The 19,668-nt window shown below is 31.3% G+C and overlaps 1 protein-coding gene across 7 annotated transcripts in view; it reads right to left on the bottom strand.

Annotated features, from left to right (window-relative positions):
- Positions 1-2,069: 2,069 nt before the first annotated feature.
- LOC134687156 (protein eva-1-like) overlaps positions 2,070-19,668 on the bottom strand; it is a 60,434-nt gene continuing 42,835 nt past the window's right edge. For 4 of the 7 annotated variants that reach the window (XM_063547191.1, XM_063547196.1, XM_063547195.1 and 1 more), the window contains exons 4-8: positions 11,846-11,992; positions 9,607-9,750; positions 5,053-5,244; positions 3,719-3,928; positions 2,072-2,687 (exon numbers count right to left, since the gene is read on the bottom strand). In XM_063547191.1, coding sequence (XP_063403261.1) covers positions 2,281-2,687; positions 3,719-3,928; positions 5,053-5,244; positions 9,607-9,750; positions 11,846-11,992 — 1,100 coding nt within the window. In that variant the 3' untranslated portion in view covers positions 2,072-2,280. Of the gene's footprint in view, positions 2,688-3,718; positions 3,929-5,052; positions 5,245-9,606; positions 9,751-11,845; positions 11,993-19,668 lie in introns of all 7 variants that reach the window. The other 3 variants (XM_063547194.1, XM_063547198.1, XM_063547192.1) reach the window with 2 other exon arrangements.

Here is a 19,668-nt window from a genome sequence, read left to right on the forward strand (position 1 = left end):
TGAATTATTCGGTTAATATCAACTTTAAATCTGATCTTGAAGATGTGATGTTGCATCAAGGTAAAAGCAAGGTAATAAATTGTGAAGAGCGACTTGAAAAGGAGAAGACAATAGGAATTGATTGTTTGACAAAGAATAGAGGGTAACTAGATGGACAGAGAGGCCTGATCTGTTTGTGCAACCAAAATAATTCCGTTTATAAACAGAGTTGCAGGAACAAAATTAGAGACTCACAAAGTCAAAAACACATTTTATTCTTACACACTGCCCTATTTCAAATTATGTGGAATTCTTTTCATATCTACTGTTAATGACAAAAGAAACAAAAACGAAAATTGAATACAGTCCAAACATTAAACTTTGGTAGTTTTAAAAGACTTTGCACTTTTTATTGATACAGCCATTGACAGTATGATTATTTTTAGAGTATAAAATATTCCTTCAATCAGACATTTTCATTTGAGGTATAGAGTTCTTGTATTCGTTGTCACATATCATGGTATCTTTTTTAACAATAGTATAAAATATTGACATTTATTGCCTCATGATCACTTCATGGGAATACCTACACACATAAAAAAGATCTACTTTCTATGAAAAATTTATGCTAAAAATTAACTTTTTTAAAGGTTTAAAAATCTTGAATGAACTGTAAGTCTAAGACTACAACTGAATCTGAATTACTTTGCATACTTGCAATGAGAAATATAAAATGAACATGAAAAAAAATCCCTCCCCATCTTTTCCCTAAAGAGACACGATAAAACCAAAAATATATTATTGCACACCCTATTGAACCTTTCCATAGATTCACCTGCAAGTTACCTGTCCATTTAAACTTTTGGCAGTTCTATTGTCCCATCTAACAAATACAACAGGTATTGTTCTCTGTATAGTTTATTCACCAGGACCTTTAAATTTCTTCTAAGAGAAATCTATCACTCATTGATTAATCTACCAGAGTAAAAAGTTTACCTGCTAAACTGATAGAAATTACTTGTTTCACATAAAAAAAAAATGCCTGTGATTTCATGTTTATTAAACATTTATTATATTTTTTTCAATCTGTTCAAAATAGTTAACAATTTAACCATAAAAAGTTTGTTTTTAAAAAAAAAGTATTGTTCGTATGAAAATTTGCATCTTTTAGTATATGTTTAGTTATAGAATACTTTTAAGAAGGCCTTCATATATAAAAATCGCCATTTCATTGCATTTTTAGGTTTTTTTTATCAATTTTTTTTTGGAAATAGGAATAATGTTGATTTTTTTCAGAAATCAACTTTTATTAAATGTTTGAATCAGTGTTTACATTCAACAGTTTGAAAATATACTACATTCAAACTCATATTCAGTTTTAATACTAATAGTCAACATGTAATTTCTACCAGTTTAGCAGATAACCTTTTTACTCAGGTGGATTAATCAATGAGTGATAGATTTCAGTTAGAAGAAATTTAAAGGTCTGAGTGAATAAACTATACAGAGAACAATACCTGTTGTATTTGTTAGATGGGACAATAGAACTGCCAAAAGTTTAAATGGACAGGTAACTTGCAGGTGAATCTATGGAAAGGCTCAATAGGGTGCGCAATAATATATATTTTTTATAGGAAATAATTTAATTTTTTAAAAGGAAAGATATTGAAGACCAAAAATGTAGATATCCAACAACAAAAAATCAAGATGCTTCTTAAACACACGTAAACTTTCTATGTTACCCTAAAATAAATGTATATTATTGCAATTTATTTAAAAATATATTTCCAAACACACAGTAACAAACCAAATATAAAAGTTCCATCAATGCATACACACAAACTTGAATTTGAACATTTATTCACTTGTACAAATAAAATTTTGATCAAGTTACAACCATCAAATATTCAGACAAAGTTTTGATCAAGTTACAACCATCAAATATTCAGACATAGTTTTGATCAAAGCTACAACCATTAAATATTCAGACAAAGTTTTGATCAAAGCTACAACCATTAAATATTCAGACATAGTTTTGATCAAAGCTACGTTACCATCAAATATTCAGACATAGTTTCGATCAAAGCTCTGTTACCATCAAATATTCAGACATAGTTTTGATCAAAGCTATAACCATCAAATATTCAGACATGGTTTGTGATCAAAGCTACAACCATCAAATATTCAGACATATTTTTCACATCAGATCATTGCACACATTTACTATTACAACCCAATCACTACCATTACAATCTGAACTGTTACACAGGTAAAAAATAGAGCACCTTAATATCATGTGACTTAGCCGTAATAGTTGTTTATCACTCTGTCATTCTGATCAAGACTTAATAACGTCCCTCGTCGCTGAAAAGGATCTCCATGATCTACAATGGTAGAATCAAATGGATCGTCACTTTCAAGATTCCTCATGCTACGTGGTCGGTAACGTTCCCCATTTCTAAAAGTTCCACGAGGTTCAAACCTGACAACTTCGATCCTGTCTACAGAGTCAGTCCGAGACATAGTCGGAACCTCGGTATGATTTAGTGGGGGAGGTGGATTACAATGTACTGGGTCCGTAACGTCCAGTTTTGATTTGCGTTGATGTTTGTTTCTGATTATCAGTTTTATCACAACCACAATTAAGAGACAAATTATCCCAACACAAACACCAATCACAAGATAAAGAATTGCTTTTTCTTCATTTTCTGAAAATAGAACAAACAAATTAATGTTTTTCGTAATTTCACTAAACTGTAAAATCCCTTTTTTCTTTTACACTTAAAAAATGTTTTTCTTTCTTGTTAGTTAAATTAATTAAGCTATTGAGAAACAAAAACATTATGCTATTAGGAAACAAAAATAAAGAAAAGTAAGTAGATTGCTATATCGTTGATATGTGTTTTGCTCATTGATGAAAGTTTACGGAACCCTAAAGTTGCTAATTTCTATATTATTTGGTCTTCTGAAGTGTTGTCTCATTGGCACAACCTCTTTTTTTTCATATAAAAATTTACCCTTACTTTAGAGCACCATTAATCTTTTCATACTTTTGCAAAATTCGTTCATTGGCCTTTTTTTATTTGAATATAAGTTAATATAATGTGTTAATGTTTATTCAAACTCATTATAAAAAAAGAAGATGTCATATGATTGGGAATGAGACAAATCAAGTATTGTCCATTTTCAAATCTTAGAGACATGAAAATCCAACAACATAGTTACTTACTAGAAATGAAGTAAAAAGAATTGAACCAGTCTGTAACCAGTCCAATAGCACCATTGTTTCAAAATCTTAGAGACATGAAAATCAAACAACATAGTTACTTACTAGAAATGAAGTTAAAAGAATTGAACCAGTCTGTAACCAGTCCAATAGCACCATTGTTTCAAAATCTTAGAGACATGAAAATCAAACAACATAGTTACTTACTAGAAATGAAGTTAAAAGAATTGAACCAGTCTGTAACCAGTCCAATAGCACCATTGTTTCAAAATCTTAGAGACATGAAAATCCCACAACATAGTTACTTACTAGAAATGAAGTTAAAAGAATTGAACCAGTCTGTAACCAGTCCAATAGCACCATTGTTTCAAAATCTTAGAGACATGAAAATCCCACAACATAGTTACTTACTAGAAATGAAGTTAAAAGAATTGAACCAGTCTGTAACCAGTCCAATAGCACCATTGTTTCAAAATCTTAGAGACATGAAAATCCCACAACATAGTTACTTACTAGAAATGAAGTTAAAAGAATTGAACCAGTCTGTAACCAGTCCAATAGCACCATTGTTTCTTCCCTGACTAACTGTAGATTTGATTGTAGTATTTATACATAGCACTGTAGATATATTGGATTTCTCCACCTCCTCCTGAGTCTTGGAGGATTTGTTTGGATTTACTTGCAGCTCGCCCTTCCTCACTAGATCTTGTTGCTGTGCATCATCTGGAAGGCACATTAGATTTTTTATTATCTCCCCTTAATTATTTTTTAAAAATTTACTACAAATGCATGTTTATTTGATTCATAGCATGCTTTTTTTTGGAAATTCATATACCGTGGATTCATTCATTATCGTGGGTTCCAATTTTTAGTGGATTTAGGAAAACTGGATGTTCGTGGAGATCTGATTTCTTGGTTTTCAAATAGTCTGCTTTGAATCATACAGCAAATTTGTGATTTGTTGAACATTTAAATTTGGGTTTCCATGTACCCTCAAAATCCACAATAACTGGTATCCAACAAATAATAATGAATCCATAGTATAAAAGAAAAAATGGGATAATGGTTAAATTAAAAAATTAACATTAAATGACAAATTTGGAAGACTTTTATAATTTATTTCAGTGTTCTCTTTTTATTGTCTCCCCTTAATTGCACATTTTCAATATCATTTGTATATATAGTTTGTGTAATGTATGAATGAAAGAATAAATGGTTTATAGTAGGATGAATGAATTGATGCTGAATAGCAGGTAATAATTCAAATGTATTCAGTAAGAGACAAGAAATAATAGAATACTATGTTCAAAGTTATGTCATATTTTTATAAGAATATCCCAGTTAGAACAGACTTTTACAGCAAAATGCATTGAGTGTGTAAGTAAAGGTAATATTCTGTAAGCTTACTTGTGTATTTTTAGCAACATCTGGCTTAATTTTGTGTTGTTTTTTTTGTTTAGTGAAATTGTTTTTATAATTAACTTTATATTTTTGACAATGGTGTTGTCCATCCTTTTCCATTTATTAAATATTGACTCATTGGTTGAATAATTGTGGTTTGTATAATGTCTAGTGGCAAATATTTCATGAGGACACATTGGTCTCCTTTTTTTTAAAATTAATTTTTAATCAATTATGTTATTTCGAAAAGACAGAAAAAATATTAGTCATTTCTTATAATTTAATTCTAAATTCCATTTTAAACCGTAGAAAACCATAAAAAAACGTTGACCATGTCATGGTCACATGACTAAATTATGTCTATGGGCTCATAACAAAATAAAATCAGCCAATCAGAAGACCTGTAACATCCAAAATTAAAAAAATATTAAATTATAAAAACTAACCTGCTGGATACATATTATTATTGTTATTTACAGGGGCCTCAGTATTTAGCACTTTTTCTATAAAGGTAACAATTTCTGGAATGCTTGAACTTGTTTCTTTTTTATCTGGCTTTTTCTTCTTTCTTTTTTTCTTTCTATGAAAACCATTTTTTCCATGGTGTCTTAATCTGTCCTTTAAAATCTTCTTTGGCACTGAAAAAACCCAAATAAATAAGCATAGCACAGTTGTACATGACTTGATGAATTATTCAGAGTGCATATACTGAAATAGTTGTACATGACTTGATGAATTATTCAGAGTGCATATCCTGAAATAGTTGTACATGACTTGATGAATTATTCAGAGTGCATATCCTGAAATAGTTGTACATGACTTGATGAATTATTCAGAGTGCATATCCTGAAATGTTCTGCTTTACTGATCATGTCAGAAGATCAAGAGGCTTAAAATCAAAAAGGATTTTTATCAACTCAACCATAGATAGGTAAAAATCTCATATATGGTTTAAAGGATATAGTTCTGAAACAAAGCTTTCCAATGGTTACTGTCAATTTATAGGTTTCGGTGACTTTGACCTTTTAGACCAAAAAACTGAAAGGTCCTTAATAAATGGAGACGTTATCAAACCAAGTTTGTAAAGAAGATGACAGTGACTCAAGAAATTTGACTGTGAGTGAGTAAACCTAAATGTCATATCATAAATTTTATTTTCTCCCAACTCTGCTATAAAAAAAAAAAGATGTGGGAGGCCAGAAAGAATTCAGTAATGAATACCAGTACCATGGACATGTAAGAATTGAAAAATAATCTGAAAATGAAATCAAAAAGGGAAAATAATTTTTTATGCATCAAATAAATAAGCCAACATTTTCCAGATACTTTCTTTTCTGTTCTAGCTCATTCAATTAAAAAAATCTGTAAAGATTTTTTTCCGACAATGGTTGGTTACACAATGTCACATCAAATCCATAAAAAATAAATTGCCTGTTATGCTATACATATAATTACACAACATAGCCTTGAAACAGCTTCCTTCTTTTTGTTCATTTTTTCATGAAATTTAGAAGATAAAACTAGTGCAAAGCAATTTAAAAAAAGATGAAGATTAAAATTGTCTCTTCCTTTTAAAATTTGATCCAGAGCAATTTACTTTAACAGTGTTGATGCACACACGGTGGTCTATATCTCCCATTAAAACATTTTTTCTATCAATAGCCATCTTAACCTGTTATCCTGCTATACATATTGAATTAGAAATCTGATGTTTAAACATCTTTCCATTATTAATATACACTGTCATGTCATCAAAGGAAATCATTTCATTGAAAAATTAGATAGGATGATTATTACAATGGAATGGGATTCCCGTTCAAACAGTAAAATAGATTAACCCTTCAATACTCAAGGCAAAAACACACACACAGAGATTCTTTCTGTACAAATGGAGGTCATGTAAGGGTTTAACCATTTGAAATATTACACCTTTAAAAGATGTCAAGACATATGTACACTGTCTGATTGTATCAGTGCTTGTTGATAGCCATCTTTCATTAAGCTCGACAGATCATGTGCATCACTCTGCAGGCAGTGTAACTCCATCTTGTTAAATGCATGTCTGCCATAAAAGTGTCAGTTGTAGTAAATACTTGTTTACAAAATAACTGTAGAATATATGATGTACCAAACAGATGTGGAATCAGCTTGTTATCACTTCAATGGTGTTTGACCAGTGAAAACCTCCCACATAAATTGTCAAAACATAAAAATTTTGCTTTTTTTCCCTTGAGATGTTTATGCAAAATAAAATTTACAAAATACCTAATACATATATACAAACTATTTAATTTTTGTTAGCACCAGTTTGATTAGAAAAATTTCATTTCAGACACTTATGATATACCGTAATCACATCATTCAAGTTAAGTTATGTGGTTTACAAGTGTTTCTCATTTCTCATTTTTTATATAGATTAGACTGTTGGTTTTTCTGTTTGAATGATTTGACACTAGTCATCTTTGAGGACCTTTATAGCTGGCTGTTTGGTTTGAACCAAGACTCGATCCATGTTGAAGACGATCCATGTTGAAGACGGTACTTAGACATAAAATGATATACTAATTTTATAAATTGAAACTTAATGGATTGAGAGTTGTCTCATTGGCACTCATACCACATCTTCTTATATCTATTATATTTTAATTTAGTGACCAATTCCAGTAGCTCATACCTAAAACTTATTTCATAGTACTGTGGTTTCATTAAAATTCTTTGGGTACTAATTTGTGTGGATTTCGTTGGAACAGAGAAACCATGAATTAAAATGTTCATCAAATTACAAATTGTCTATAAGAATTTATACAGACTTTGCCAAAACAATGAAATTAAATAGAAAAAAATGCAACTTTTCTTCAATCCACGAAAATTGTGCAGACCTTTATATGTCAAATTATTGTTTTGTGTTGTTTGGATAGCGATACTCATTCACCCACACACACCCTATTTCTATTTGTTTTTAAATTCATGGGTGTACCATTTTAGAAGGTTATTCCTGTTTTTTTGTAATTGTGAATCAGGCTGTACTTTAAATATTTGTTTTCCATTCTGAATCATACAAATAAACATTGTATTCTGATAAATTATGATAAAATGCAAATGTAAAGTGCAAAATTATACTGATAATTTTTTTTATATACTTTTGAGTTAAAAATTAAAAAAAATATAATTCATCAATGACAGCTCAAACTTCTCAATGATAACTTAACTCCAATCAATCAACTACGATTCACATTTCTCCCATACAAATCATTTAAAGATTTGTTTGCTTTGATGTTGTTGGAATTCTAATATAAAACATTTAAATCAGGTAATACGGTACAAATTTAAAATATTTCATAATCCATCCATTGGTTTCACCTGAGGTGATTTTTATGTAAGGAAATTATCATCTTGAGGGTATTCTTTTTACATACTCATGTATTCTGAAGATCATCAGGAAATACTTATATAGTGGGATGCTAATTAACTCAATTTTACATATGCTCAATCAAACATTTGGATATTAAATCTAATATATTCAACAGCATGACTTTAAATGAATGTATAAGTAAAGAATATCAACGTTGTATCTGCACAATATGCAAATAGTATTAGAAGTGCAAAATAGGAAATATATTACTTGTGAACTATGTCATATTTACTAACTAGACTTTTATGTAAAGTTTTCTGATTAAGATCATTTTAGAATAACTTTTACATTCACACTTGCATTAGTTTAGTTTTAGTCAGATATATGTGCCCCTTTTCTGATTCAGATTTCAATTTAAATGGAAATGTTATATGTAGACCTTATGTTTCTGAGCAATTGTAAAATAACTGGAAGTTACATATATGTTTCACCCTATTTAAAGAAATTTCTTGATCTGCCATTTACTATATATATACTTTCACAAGTTCAATACATAAAATTTTATTCTTTAAGTCAGCGTGTAGCCAGGAATTTCCATGGGGGGTTATTTGGACTCATGAACTTGACTTCAACAGTCACAATTTGAAAAGAAAGTTGACTTTAACAGTGCTTATTTGGTTTCAAGGGGGGTTCATCCGAACTCCACTGGCTACGGGTATACAAGTCATATCGTACATCAAACACTACATGCATCCTTTGGGTCAAAATGATTGATGATTACCATCATTACAGGGGGGGGGGGGGTGTAACTGTAATCACATATTTAGCAGTAGCAAATAATACTCACACATAAATTTTCAAAATATATAGTAAGGATCAGGGATCTATTTATCTAGAAATAAGGAATTTCCTTCAAGAAATTCACCTGTATTTTTCAAGAAATTCACCTGTATTTTTCAAGAAATTCACCTGTATTTTTCAAGAAATTCACCTGTATTATTCAAGAAATTCACCTGTAGTTTTCAAGATATTCACCTGTATTTTTCAACATATTCACCTGTATTTTTCAAGAAATTCACCTGTATTTTTCAAGATATTCACCTGTATTTTTCAAGATATTCACCTGTATTTTTCAAGATATTCACCTGTATTTTTCAAGATATTCACCTATATTTAATTCAGGAAATACCGGTACATCTCAAATAAAACTAATTAGTTCAGTAATTGAATAGGTATTACCATAATTAACAGAATCTTATATTTCAAATGTATTACATACAACATGTATAAGATATCGATAGGTATTACTCTGATTGCTGTGGTCTTCTATTACGAATGTATAACATACCACATGTATAAGATATAGATAGGTATTTTTGTACCCTTATATTACATATGTATAACATACCACATGTATAAGATATAGATAGGTATTTTTGTACCCTTATATTTCATATGTATAACATACCACATGTATAAGATATAGATAGGTATTTTTGTACCCTTATATTTCATATGTATAACATACCACATGTATAAGATATAGATAGGTATTTTTGTACCCTTATATTTCATATGTATAACATACCACATGTATAAGATATAGATAGGTATTTTTGTACCCTTATATTTCATATGTATAACATACCACATGTATAAGATATAGATAGGTATTTTTGTACTCCAGGAGGGCATGGGTTACCAAACACATACTCCTCAGCCTCTATCACACAATGGTTACGACCATGACATCTTTTCATAACTTCTTCTGTAGCAGTAGCTGATTTACAATCTGTAAACATAAAAAGATTTTTTAATTGATTTATTTTTATACTATTTATAGATTGGACATTTTATCCTTAAATCTAAACCTTTATTTTATGGGTTTTGCTCATTGCTCAAGGCTGTACAGGCTGTATTTGCTAAAATCAGTGTCATTTGTATGTTTATATATTATATAAGAGTCAAAATTGAAAACTACGTTCAAACCTATGATTGCGTTGGATAAAAACTGCAATTTTTATATGTGTGCATGTAAAACAAATTTCGTTGTAGAAGGGTCTAAAAACAGCACAAACAACATTTTCCAAAAGACCAAAAAAGTTAAAAAGTATATTCAAACAATATATATATATATATAGCTTTCTCATTGACATTTATACCACATCTTCTTGTTTTATATTAGTCATTGTTAGTAGGATAAGGAAATAGAAAATTGACCCTAAATAACTGCTAAGGTGTTTTATGTTTACAAGGACAAATTGAGTTTGGCTGTGTGCCGATATTTATATCCAATAAAAATAATGTAGACAGCATTAGTCAAGATCACAAATTTATATCCTCATAAAACTTCTACATGAGAAACAAAAAATGTGACTTCAATAAGCTTTGATAAATGATTATTGCCACTTAACTATATATATTATATCCATTCACAGCAAGATAAGCTACCACAAATTCATTAATTGGACATTTTGTGAATAATTTATTAATCAGAAAAGCAAACAAATATATCAACACTATATCATGAATTTCAAGAATATGTTATTTATTAAAAGCTATTTATTGCACTGAAAAATGATAACCTTTTTATATAAAACTGACGATAATTTGACCCTCCATGATTTAACGTGTCAACAAGATTGACCTTGCAGTGTGACATTTTAAGAAATAAGTTATGAACATACTAAGATAATATTAAAACACATATCTAAATTGTTACGAAGTGATAAAAATAAAAATGTCAACAATTTGAATGATCACAATATATTTTGTTTACATACACTTACGACACAGTATCAGCCTATTTATTTATCAGGCACCGAATGAATTAGTATGGAGGCATTTTTTAAAAATATTACGTGAATATCACAAACAGAGCATTCTTCTACGTTTTTTGCTTGGTTAGTTGAAGATAAAATATATTGACATTAATGAAAAATTCATACTTGTTTTTACGACCTTCAAAAAATCTTAAGACATCATAGGCTCCAATGAGATTGATTCTATCACCTGACAATCACCGTTATCACGATCATCACAAATTTTACACTAAATATATTGGGATATAAACTAAAAAAAAAAGATTTTTGTGAAATAGTCACACTTAAAGTTCAAAATACTGGCCAGAAAAAATGTTGAAAGTTTAAAATTTAATATGCATAACAATCACCAATTTGGGAAAGGACTTTTATATTCAATGCAAAAAATGCACCCTAGTTTGTTATGGGGTTGTTTACACAAATTTATATATATTGAATAAATATTTTTTCTATGGTTTTTTTTTTTCATGCAGTTTTTTTAGATTTGATAAAAACCAATATTGCTTAGATTAAAAACAAATGATCTGTTTCTCTGACCTGAAGAATGACAGCTGTTTTAATTGGATTTTTTTTTTCTTTTCTATCTGAGTTAAAAATAAGATATTGGTTGAGTTTAGGCCTTGCAGTCCAAAAAATTGGGAGTATTATTATTCTACTCTGAGACTCAAAATTCAACCAAATACAAGATTATTGTACACCAAGCACTGATTGTTTTATGAATAAAGGCCCTGATTTCAGATAGTTAAGAACTCTTATAAGTGGGTCTCATTGGGGTGTAAGGATGATGCAGGATTAGCCGATATTTTTTAAGCGTGAATCCAGGAAACAAAGTCTGGCTGCACACTGGAAATTACATGCACTATTATGGCAACGAGAAGCGGGATACAGGATTTTCACTAAACTAAAAGCAGGATCTGGGATCAGACCCCACTCCCATTGAGACACCCTTATAAAGCAAGGCAGCATCAAGTTATTTTTGTAACCTTTATGTAGGTTTATTTTTGTTTGAGGGGAGAACAATGTAACATTTGTGAGATTTTGTTGACAAGAAATACGGATAATTACCTGCATAGCCAATACCATTTTTTAAACACTTTGGTGTATTTGTTGTTGCTCTACCAAATAACACGGAGTAGATTGCAATTCTTTGTGATCTTTCGCAACGAATATTTATCTGTTGGTTTTCACACACTGTTATGTTCTTAAAATCACCTGAAAAGAAATGAGGAATTGAATTTACATACATGCATTTTTTAAATAAGTTGAAATTTTGTTCAGAGAATTTACGATACCTATAAAATTGAGAATGGAAATGGGGAATGTGTCAAAGAGACAACAATCCGACCATAGAACAGACAAAAGCAGAATAATATATATATTTTATAGAGTTTTCTCGGACTAGATATAAATAAGTAATTGCAAATCAAATAATCCATATATATATATTCAATGGTTTCCATTTGAACATGTTTGTTATTTCCAAGACAGTACTTTATACAGGGGATCATTCCATTTCTGCAAATCAGCATTCCTTTACTGTAAAATATATATTATGTTCCAACAAACGTACAGCCTTCCTTTCAACCAATACTTTCAGTAGTATTTTATTGTTATGGCTTTATGTATTGCTTCCTCTGTTAGCAAGGAAATACAACAGGGAACATTTCAAAGAGACAACAATACGACCAAAGTGCAAATAACAGCGGAAGGCCACCAATGGGTCTTCAATGCAACTTTCAAGTTTCGCATCAAAGATTGGCCTTAGCTGGCCGCTAAATAAAAATGTGTATGGGCTTTGCTCATTGTTGAAGGCCGTACGGTGACCTATAGTTGTTAATGTCTGTGTTATTTTGGTCTCTTGTGGACAGTTGTCTCATTGGCAATCATACCACATCTTCTATTTTATAGTTTAGTAAATATGGATATCATACTAAACTCCAAAACATACGAATGAACTAAAATTATAAAACATATAAGACTAACAAAGGCCAGAGGCTCCTGACATGGTACAGGTTCAAAAATGTGGAAGGGATAAAATATTGCATTTTATACTGCAAGTTACCTGGTAAACATTTTGTTAGAAAGGTTTAATACCAATAGCATTTTTGCAAAATATGACAAAATATACACCCTAGGTTGCATCATTCATGCATGGGCAGATTCAGGATTTAAGGTTAAGGAAAAAGGGGGGGACAAAGTGAAATATTTTGAGGTAAAATTATCTGAGAACAACCCATGTTTTGCAAATTTAGGTGCATTCATGGATGCTATTATGAAAAGTGATATAATCTTTTAATTTTCTCAAAGTTGAAAATGGAAAACTTCAGACACTTAGAGGTTGTTGCCTTTGGATGTGATAATTTTTTTTAAAGTATACACAAAAACATGTCCATTAATAGACCACCTGTGTAAAGAAAACCTGCTACAAGAATACACTTTAAACACTAATCTTCAAGAATTTTCAACATGTTACCAGTACCCTTCTTTGTAGTAGCTTAATAAGTGGCTCTTCAAATTGACAGATGTAAAATACAAACAATTTAGTGAGGCACAAAATTTGGCTAATTATGAAGAGTGAGAAAGGATTTGATTTCATTTTAAAAGAGGGTAAACAGCTTGTACAGAGTTAACTCCCCTGAAATTAATTCATGTAACATTGTTATGATCATCAAAGAACCAGCATATAAAGATCTGTAATAGTCCCTTATGACTGTTGATGAATTCATCCATTACTGTTAATTAAGCTGTAATTATTGAAAGCAATTACTAAGTAGTATCAACTTCAGAACTAGCGATTTCATGCTTTTTCAATATTCTGAAATTAAACTGGATTTTTTTTTATCCGTTTGGACCTTTCATGTCCGATGTGAATTGATAATTTATTGTAAATTCCGAAATTATTGCGATGTCCTTATTAATTTGATAAATGCGACTGGGTTATAATCCAATAATTTTAATTGAAATTTCAATATTTTCAAATTAAATTAAACTGGATTTTTCTCCATGTCACATAAAATAAAATCACGTTTAAGTTTATAATTACGAATTCGCAATAATAAAATCATGCAATAATCTATGAATTTACAACGTTCTCTGTTTATAGAGGGGGGATAGGACCTTTATCGGGACTCCGGGATCGGGTGTTTTTAAGCTCGGGATTTCGGGATTGACCCTTTCGGGATCCCAGAATTCTATTTTCGAACTTCGGGACCTCGGGATTTCGTGGTTTTTAGTCCGGGATTTGGGGATTTCATATTTTTAATCCTGGGGTTTCGGGATCAGGACCCCTCCTACCCTCCCTCTTTATATGAACCATTTCCATACTATTAAATTTTCATTTTCACTGTTCAAAATGAAATGATTCTCTGTGAAATGGCAGACAGATGGTAGAAGATTCATCAAATGATTGTATTATGCAATAAAATATTTTACAATCGTTCTACCACTAAAAGATCAAATATATTCAAATTTGATGATTCTTCTGTTAACTCTTTAAATCACTTACACCAAAATACTGTTTGTTATGTGTAATTCAAAGGCTTGCATTTTTTAAGCTCAGAAATAGTCAAAGAATTTCAAGTCAATTATATATAACACTTTGATGGTCAAACACATATGCAAGTGATGAAAGAAGATCTGTTTTCTTTTAGGTTCAGTTACCTATTTATAGATATCAACCAGATGCTCCGCAGGGCGTAGCTTTATACGACCGCAGAGGTTGAACCCTGAACGGTTGGGGCAAGTATGGACACAACATTCAAGCTGGATTCCGCTCTAAATTTGGATTGTGATTAAATAGTTGACACAGCATAGGTTTCTGACACAGAATGAATGTATTCAAATGAACTTAAAATTTTTGTTTTCTCTTAGAGCAATTCACTATGCTGTTGAATATTAATCCTCTCAAAAAAATGTTTAAGAAATTTTCTTTTTATTTATGAAATTTCAAATGAGAAAAATTTAACCCAATTTTTTATTCACATCCCCCTTTCCCTTATTCCAAAACTAATTTCAATTAAAATATTCTAATGGAGTTTGCAGCAATTACTACTCATTTAAATACATGATGTAGAAAAACTGCTTGTTATCACTGAATGGTAAAGATTATTTAAATTTATCAGTTGGTAGTAAAAAGTGAATATACATTGTATATTGTATATAACAAAGATTTAAGTTGATTCTGGACAAAGAAAGATAACTCCAATTAAAAAAAATTCTTGCAGATATTTCTTGCTTACTATACTGGACAAAGAAAGATAACTCTTAATTAAAAAAAAAATTGCTATTTCACAATATTGTGAAATTAGATATTTCTTGCCATTGCACAATACTGTGCAATTGAAAAGACTTGCTATTGCACAATACTTAATATAATAATTTTAGATCCTGATTTGGACCAACTTGAAAACTGGGCCCATAATCAAAAATCTAAGTACATGTTTAGATTCAGCATATCAAAGAGGCCCAAGAATTTAATTTTTGTTAAAATCAAACTTAGTTTAATTTTGGACCCTTTGCACTTTACTTTAGACCAATTTTAAAACTGGACCAAAAATTAAGAATCTACATACACAGTTAGATTCGGCATATCAAAGAATCCCAATTATTCAATTTTTGATGAAATCAAACAATGTTTAATTTTGGACCCCGATTTGGGCCAACTTGAAAACTGGGCCAATAATCAAAAATCTAAGTACATTTTTAGATTCAGCATATCAAAGAACCCCAAGGTTTCAATTTTTGTTAAAATCAAACTAAGTTTAATTTTGGACCCTTTGGACCTTAATGTAGACCAATTTGAAAACGGGACCAAAAATTAAGAATCTACATACACAGTTAGATTCAGCATATTAAAGAACCCCAATTATTCAATTTGGATGAAATCAAACAAAGTTTAATTTTGGACCCTTTGGGCCCCTTTTTCCTTAACTGTTGGGACCAAAACTTCCAAAATCAATACCAACCTTCCTTTTATAGTCATAAACCTTGTGTTTAAATTTCATAGATTTCTATTTACTTATACTAACGCTATGGTGCGAAAACCAAGAAAAATGCTTATTTGGGTCCCTTTTTGGCCCCTTATTCCTAAACTGTTGGGACCGAAACTCCCAAAATCAATCCCAACCTTCCTTTTGTGGTCATAAACATTGTGTTAAAATTTCATTGATTTCTATTTACTTTAACTAAAGTTATTGTGCGAAAACCAAGAATAATGCTTATTTGGGCCCTTTTTTGGCCCCTTATTCCTAAACTGTTGAAACCAAAACTCCCAAAATCAATCCCAACCTTTATTTTGTGGTTATAAACCTTGTGTCAAAATTTCATAGATTTCTATTAACTTAAACTAAAGTTATAGTGCGAAAACCAAGAAAATGCTTATTTGGGCCCTTTTTGGCCCCTAATTCTAAAATGTTGGGACCAAAACTCCCAAAATCAATACCAGCCTTCCTTTAATGGTCATAAACCTTGTGTTAAAATATCATAGATTTCTATTCACTTTTACTAAAGTTAGAGTGCGAAAACTAAAAGTATTCGGACGACGACGACGACGACGACGACGACGACGACAACGTGATAGCAATATACGACGAAAATTTTTTCAAAATTTGCGGTCGTATAAAAAGTGAAACAAATTTAGACATTTTTACATTGTACAAATCATAAAAAAATATATAGAATTTTCTAAATTCAAAAACATAAAATGCAACTTCTTGGTTTTATTGAGTTTTAAAGTACTGCATGTATGTACAAATAACATGTTTTTAGATCAATAATTTCACCACCTCATATTCCTATATCTACCATGTCTATATTACATGTCTAGAATCTATTGAACTGCATATTATCGGTAATGGACATTTAACAATAATGTTTTGAATATTCCATACTTATCTTACCATTTATTAGTGACAGATGTAAGTCAGAACTTCATTTATATGATAATATCATTACTTACATTACTTACTCTGTCATTATGGTGATGTATGAAACTTAACTGTACAAATCTATCATCAAAATATCAGTTTCCACTTGGAATCAGTTTGTAAATGTTATTATTGATGAGAGAGGCCAAAGATATCAAAGGGACATTCAAACTCTGATCATAAAAAACTTAACCCAGGAACAATGAAAATGAGGTCAACATCAGATGAATGCATGTGCATGTACATTTACACCTTACAATCCGTCTTTACTTCCATTACACTATCTGTGATATGGCTTAGTCACTAAAAATTTAATGTATACCAATGAAACATGAAAAAATCAAGGTCAGGTGAACCCTGGGTATCCATCCAAAATGCACACCTTACAATTAGTCTAAATACCAAATGCAGCTCAGCTGAACAATTCCTTTAAATCATCTGAAAAATGGTTCTTATCACAGAAACTTAACCCTTACCATGCGGTGCCCGTCTTTTGACAGGCGGACCCTAATAACCGTTATTTGGCTCCAATGCCGTTCCATACTTTTAGAAGTCCACTTTATGATACTTATTTTGAAAGTTATGTATGTCCCGTCAACCTGAGGCTATCCATATTCACATTTCTCATGTATAAGTAGCATTTTGAGCACAAATACGGACTTGGAAAATTGAAATTGGCTAAAACTCGGTTTTCTGGAGGGGTAGGCTTCACATCTGTATCTTACACAAGAAGTTCAGAGGCATAAAACTGGCAAAGATAGTGCAAACTCACGGCCATATAACTACTGATCATTATTATTATTGAAATACGCATAGGAAACAACTACTTCCGGTTTTGGGTCCATTCGAAGTCCAAAATCGGCAAAAATCGTGAAATTCGGTATTTTGGGTCCAAATGATCTTCTGTAGACTGATGAATCAAGATCAGATTCACTCCGATCTAACAACTGTTGGGGTCAATTTGTTCACTAGGGTCCACTCCACACGCAGGCTACAGCTGGATACCTTAACCAGCAACCCTGGGTCTTCTGGGTCAAGAGAAGGGGTGAAAAATCGGCAAAATTGACACTTTTTGCATCTAATGACCCTCTTTGGGGCAAATTCCCGCAAAAAAAATTCAGCCTCCTCACCCCGACCACCCCACTCCGTGATCACCTATATTAGATTTAAAGAATTCAATATGCTACAGCAACAGGGCTAAGCTCATTTGCATATGATTTGCATATTTTTGCAAATAAACGAAAATTAGACATTTTCTAAAAACAATTCCGCATGGTAAGGGTTAAGGTTGATCCCAGAACCATGAAACTCCAGTCAAGGACAAAGAATATGAGACAGACAGTAACCGAAGACCATAAGGCATCTGTATAACCATTTGCACCTGTCCTAAGTCAGGAATCTGATGTACAGTAGTTGTCGTTTGTTTATGTAATATATACGTGTTTCTAGTTTCTCGTTTTGTTTCTATAGATTAGACCGTTGGTTTCCCCGTTTGAATGGTTTTACACTGGTAATTTTGGGGCCCTTTATAGCTTGTTGTTTGGTGTGAGCCAAGGCTCCGTGTTGAAGGCCGTACTTTTACCTATAATGGTTTACTTTTTAAATTGTTATTTGGATGGAGAGTTGTCTCATTGGCACTCACACCACATCTTCCTATATCTATGATAGCAGATATAAAGATGGCAGTTCCAAAATATGGTTTTTAGTTGAATCTGTCATGTAGGTTCCATCACCACATCACCAAAATGAAGGCATTGACACTTTCAGCACATGTTAAACAAACAGATGAAAATGTTTGATTTTATATATATATTTAATGCACAAAATATTAAGGAAATTAATATCTAATAAGATGGTCACCCTTCCTCAGTCGTATGGAAATCAAGATTACGTACTTACAGAACATAAATTATTTCTATATACTACCCTACAGAATGATGATTTTGAAAGTGCTGGAAATACACAATTCCAGAAATGACATATAATCAAGCATTTCTATCTCATGAAATATTATAGTTTTATACGGATCTCGAGGCCAATACAGCAAACCTTGAATCTATACCAGTGCAGCCAATACAGAAACAGCCAGTTCATAACACTTTCATTAAATGATTATAAGAAAATAAACAAGAATGTGTCCATAGTACACGGATGCCCCACTTGCACTATCATTTTATATATATTCACTGGACCGTGAAATTGGGGTTAATACTTTAATTTGACATTAAAACTAGAAAGATCATATCATAGGGAACATGTGTACTAAGTTTCAAGTTGATTGGACTTCAACTTCATCAAAAACTACCTTGACCAAAAACTTTAACCTGAGCTTCACACTATCTTTTTCTTTGTTCAGTGGACCATGAAATTGGGGTCAATACTTTAATTTGACATTAAAATTAAAAAGATCATATCATAGGGAACATGTGTACTAAGATTCGAATTGATTGAACTTCAACTTCATCAAAAACTACCTCGACCAAAAACTTTAACCTGAAGCGGGACTAACGAATGGACGAACGAATGGACGAACGAACGGACGAACAAACGGAGGCACAGACCAGAAAACATAATGCCCCTCTACTATCGTAGGTGGGGCATACAAATTGAAAGTGATGCCTGTATTAGCCTGACGGCCAATTTATTTTTCCACCGCTTTTTTTCTGTATTAGCTCTGTTTTTCGTTTAAAACTTTAAGACGTTACAAAACATTGCACATCATTTAACCTTTTTATTTTCTGATAATTCAAAAAATATTATACAAATGTTTTTATGCATAACAATACTTCTAACGTTAAGTAATGGCGTAAGAAAATTGAAAACCGGAAGTGAACGTCCTGTATTCAGGCCAGTAGCCAGGAATTTCCAAGGGGGGTTTCATTGGACTCACAAACTCAACTTTAACAGTCACAATTTGTACAGAACATTGACTTGTGCTTATTTGTTTTCAAGGGGGGGTTTGTA

Source organism: Mytilus trossulus, chromosome 10, assembly GCF_036588685.1.
Source record: "Mytilus trossulus isolate FHL-02 chromosome 10, PNRI_Mtr1.1.1.hap1, whole genome shotgun sequence".
NCBI classification, from domain to species: Eukaryota; Metazoa; Mollusca; class Bivalvia; order Mytilida; family Mytilidae; genus Mytilus; species Mytilus trossulus.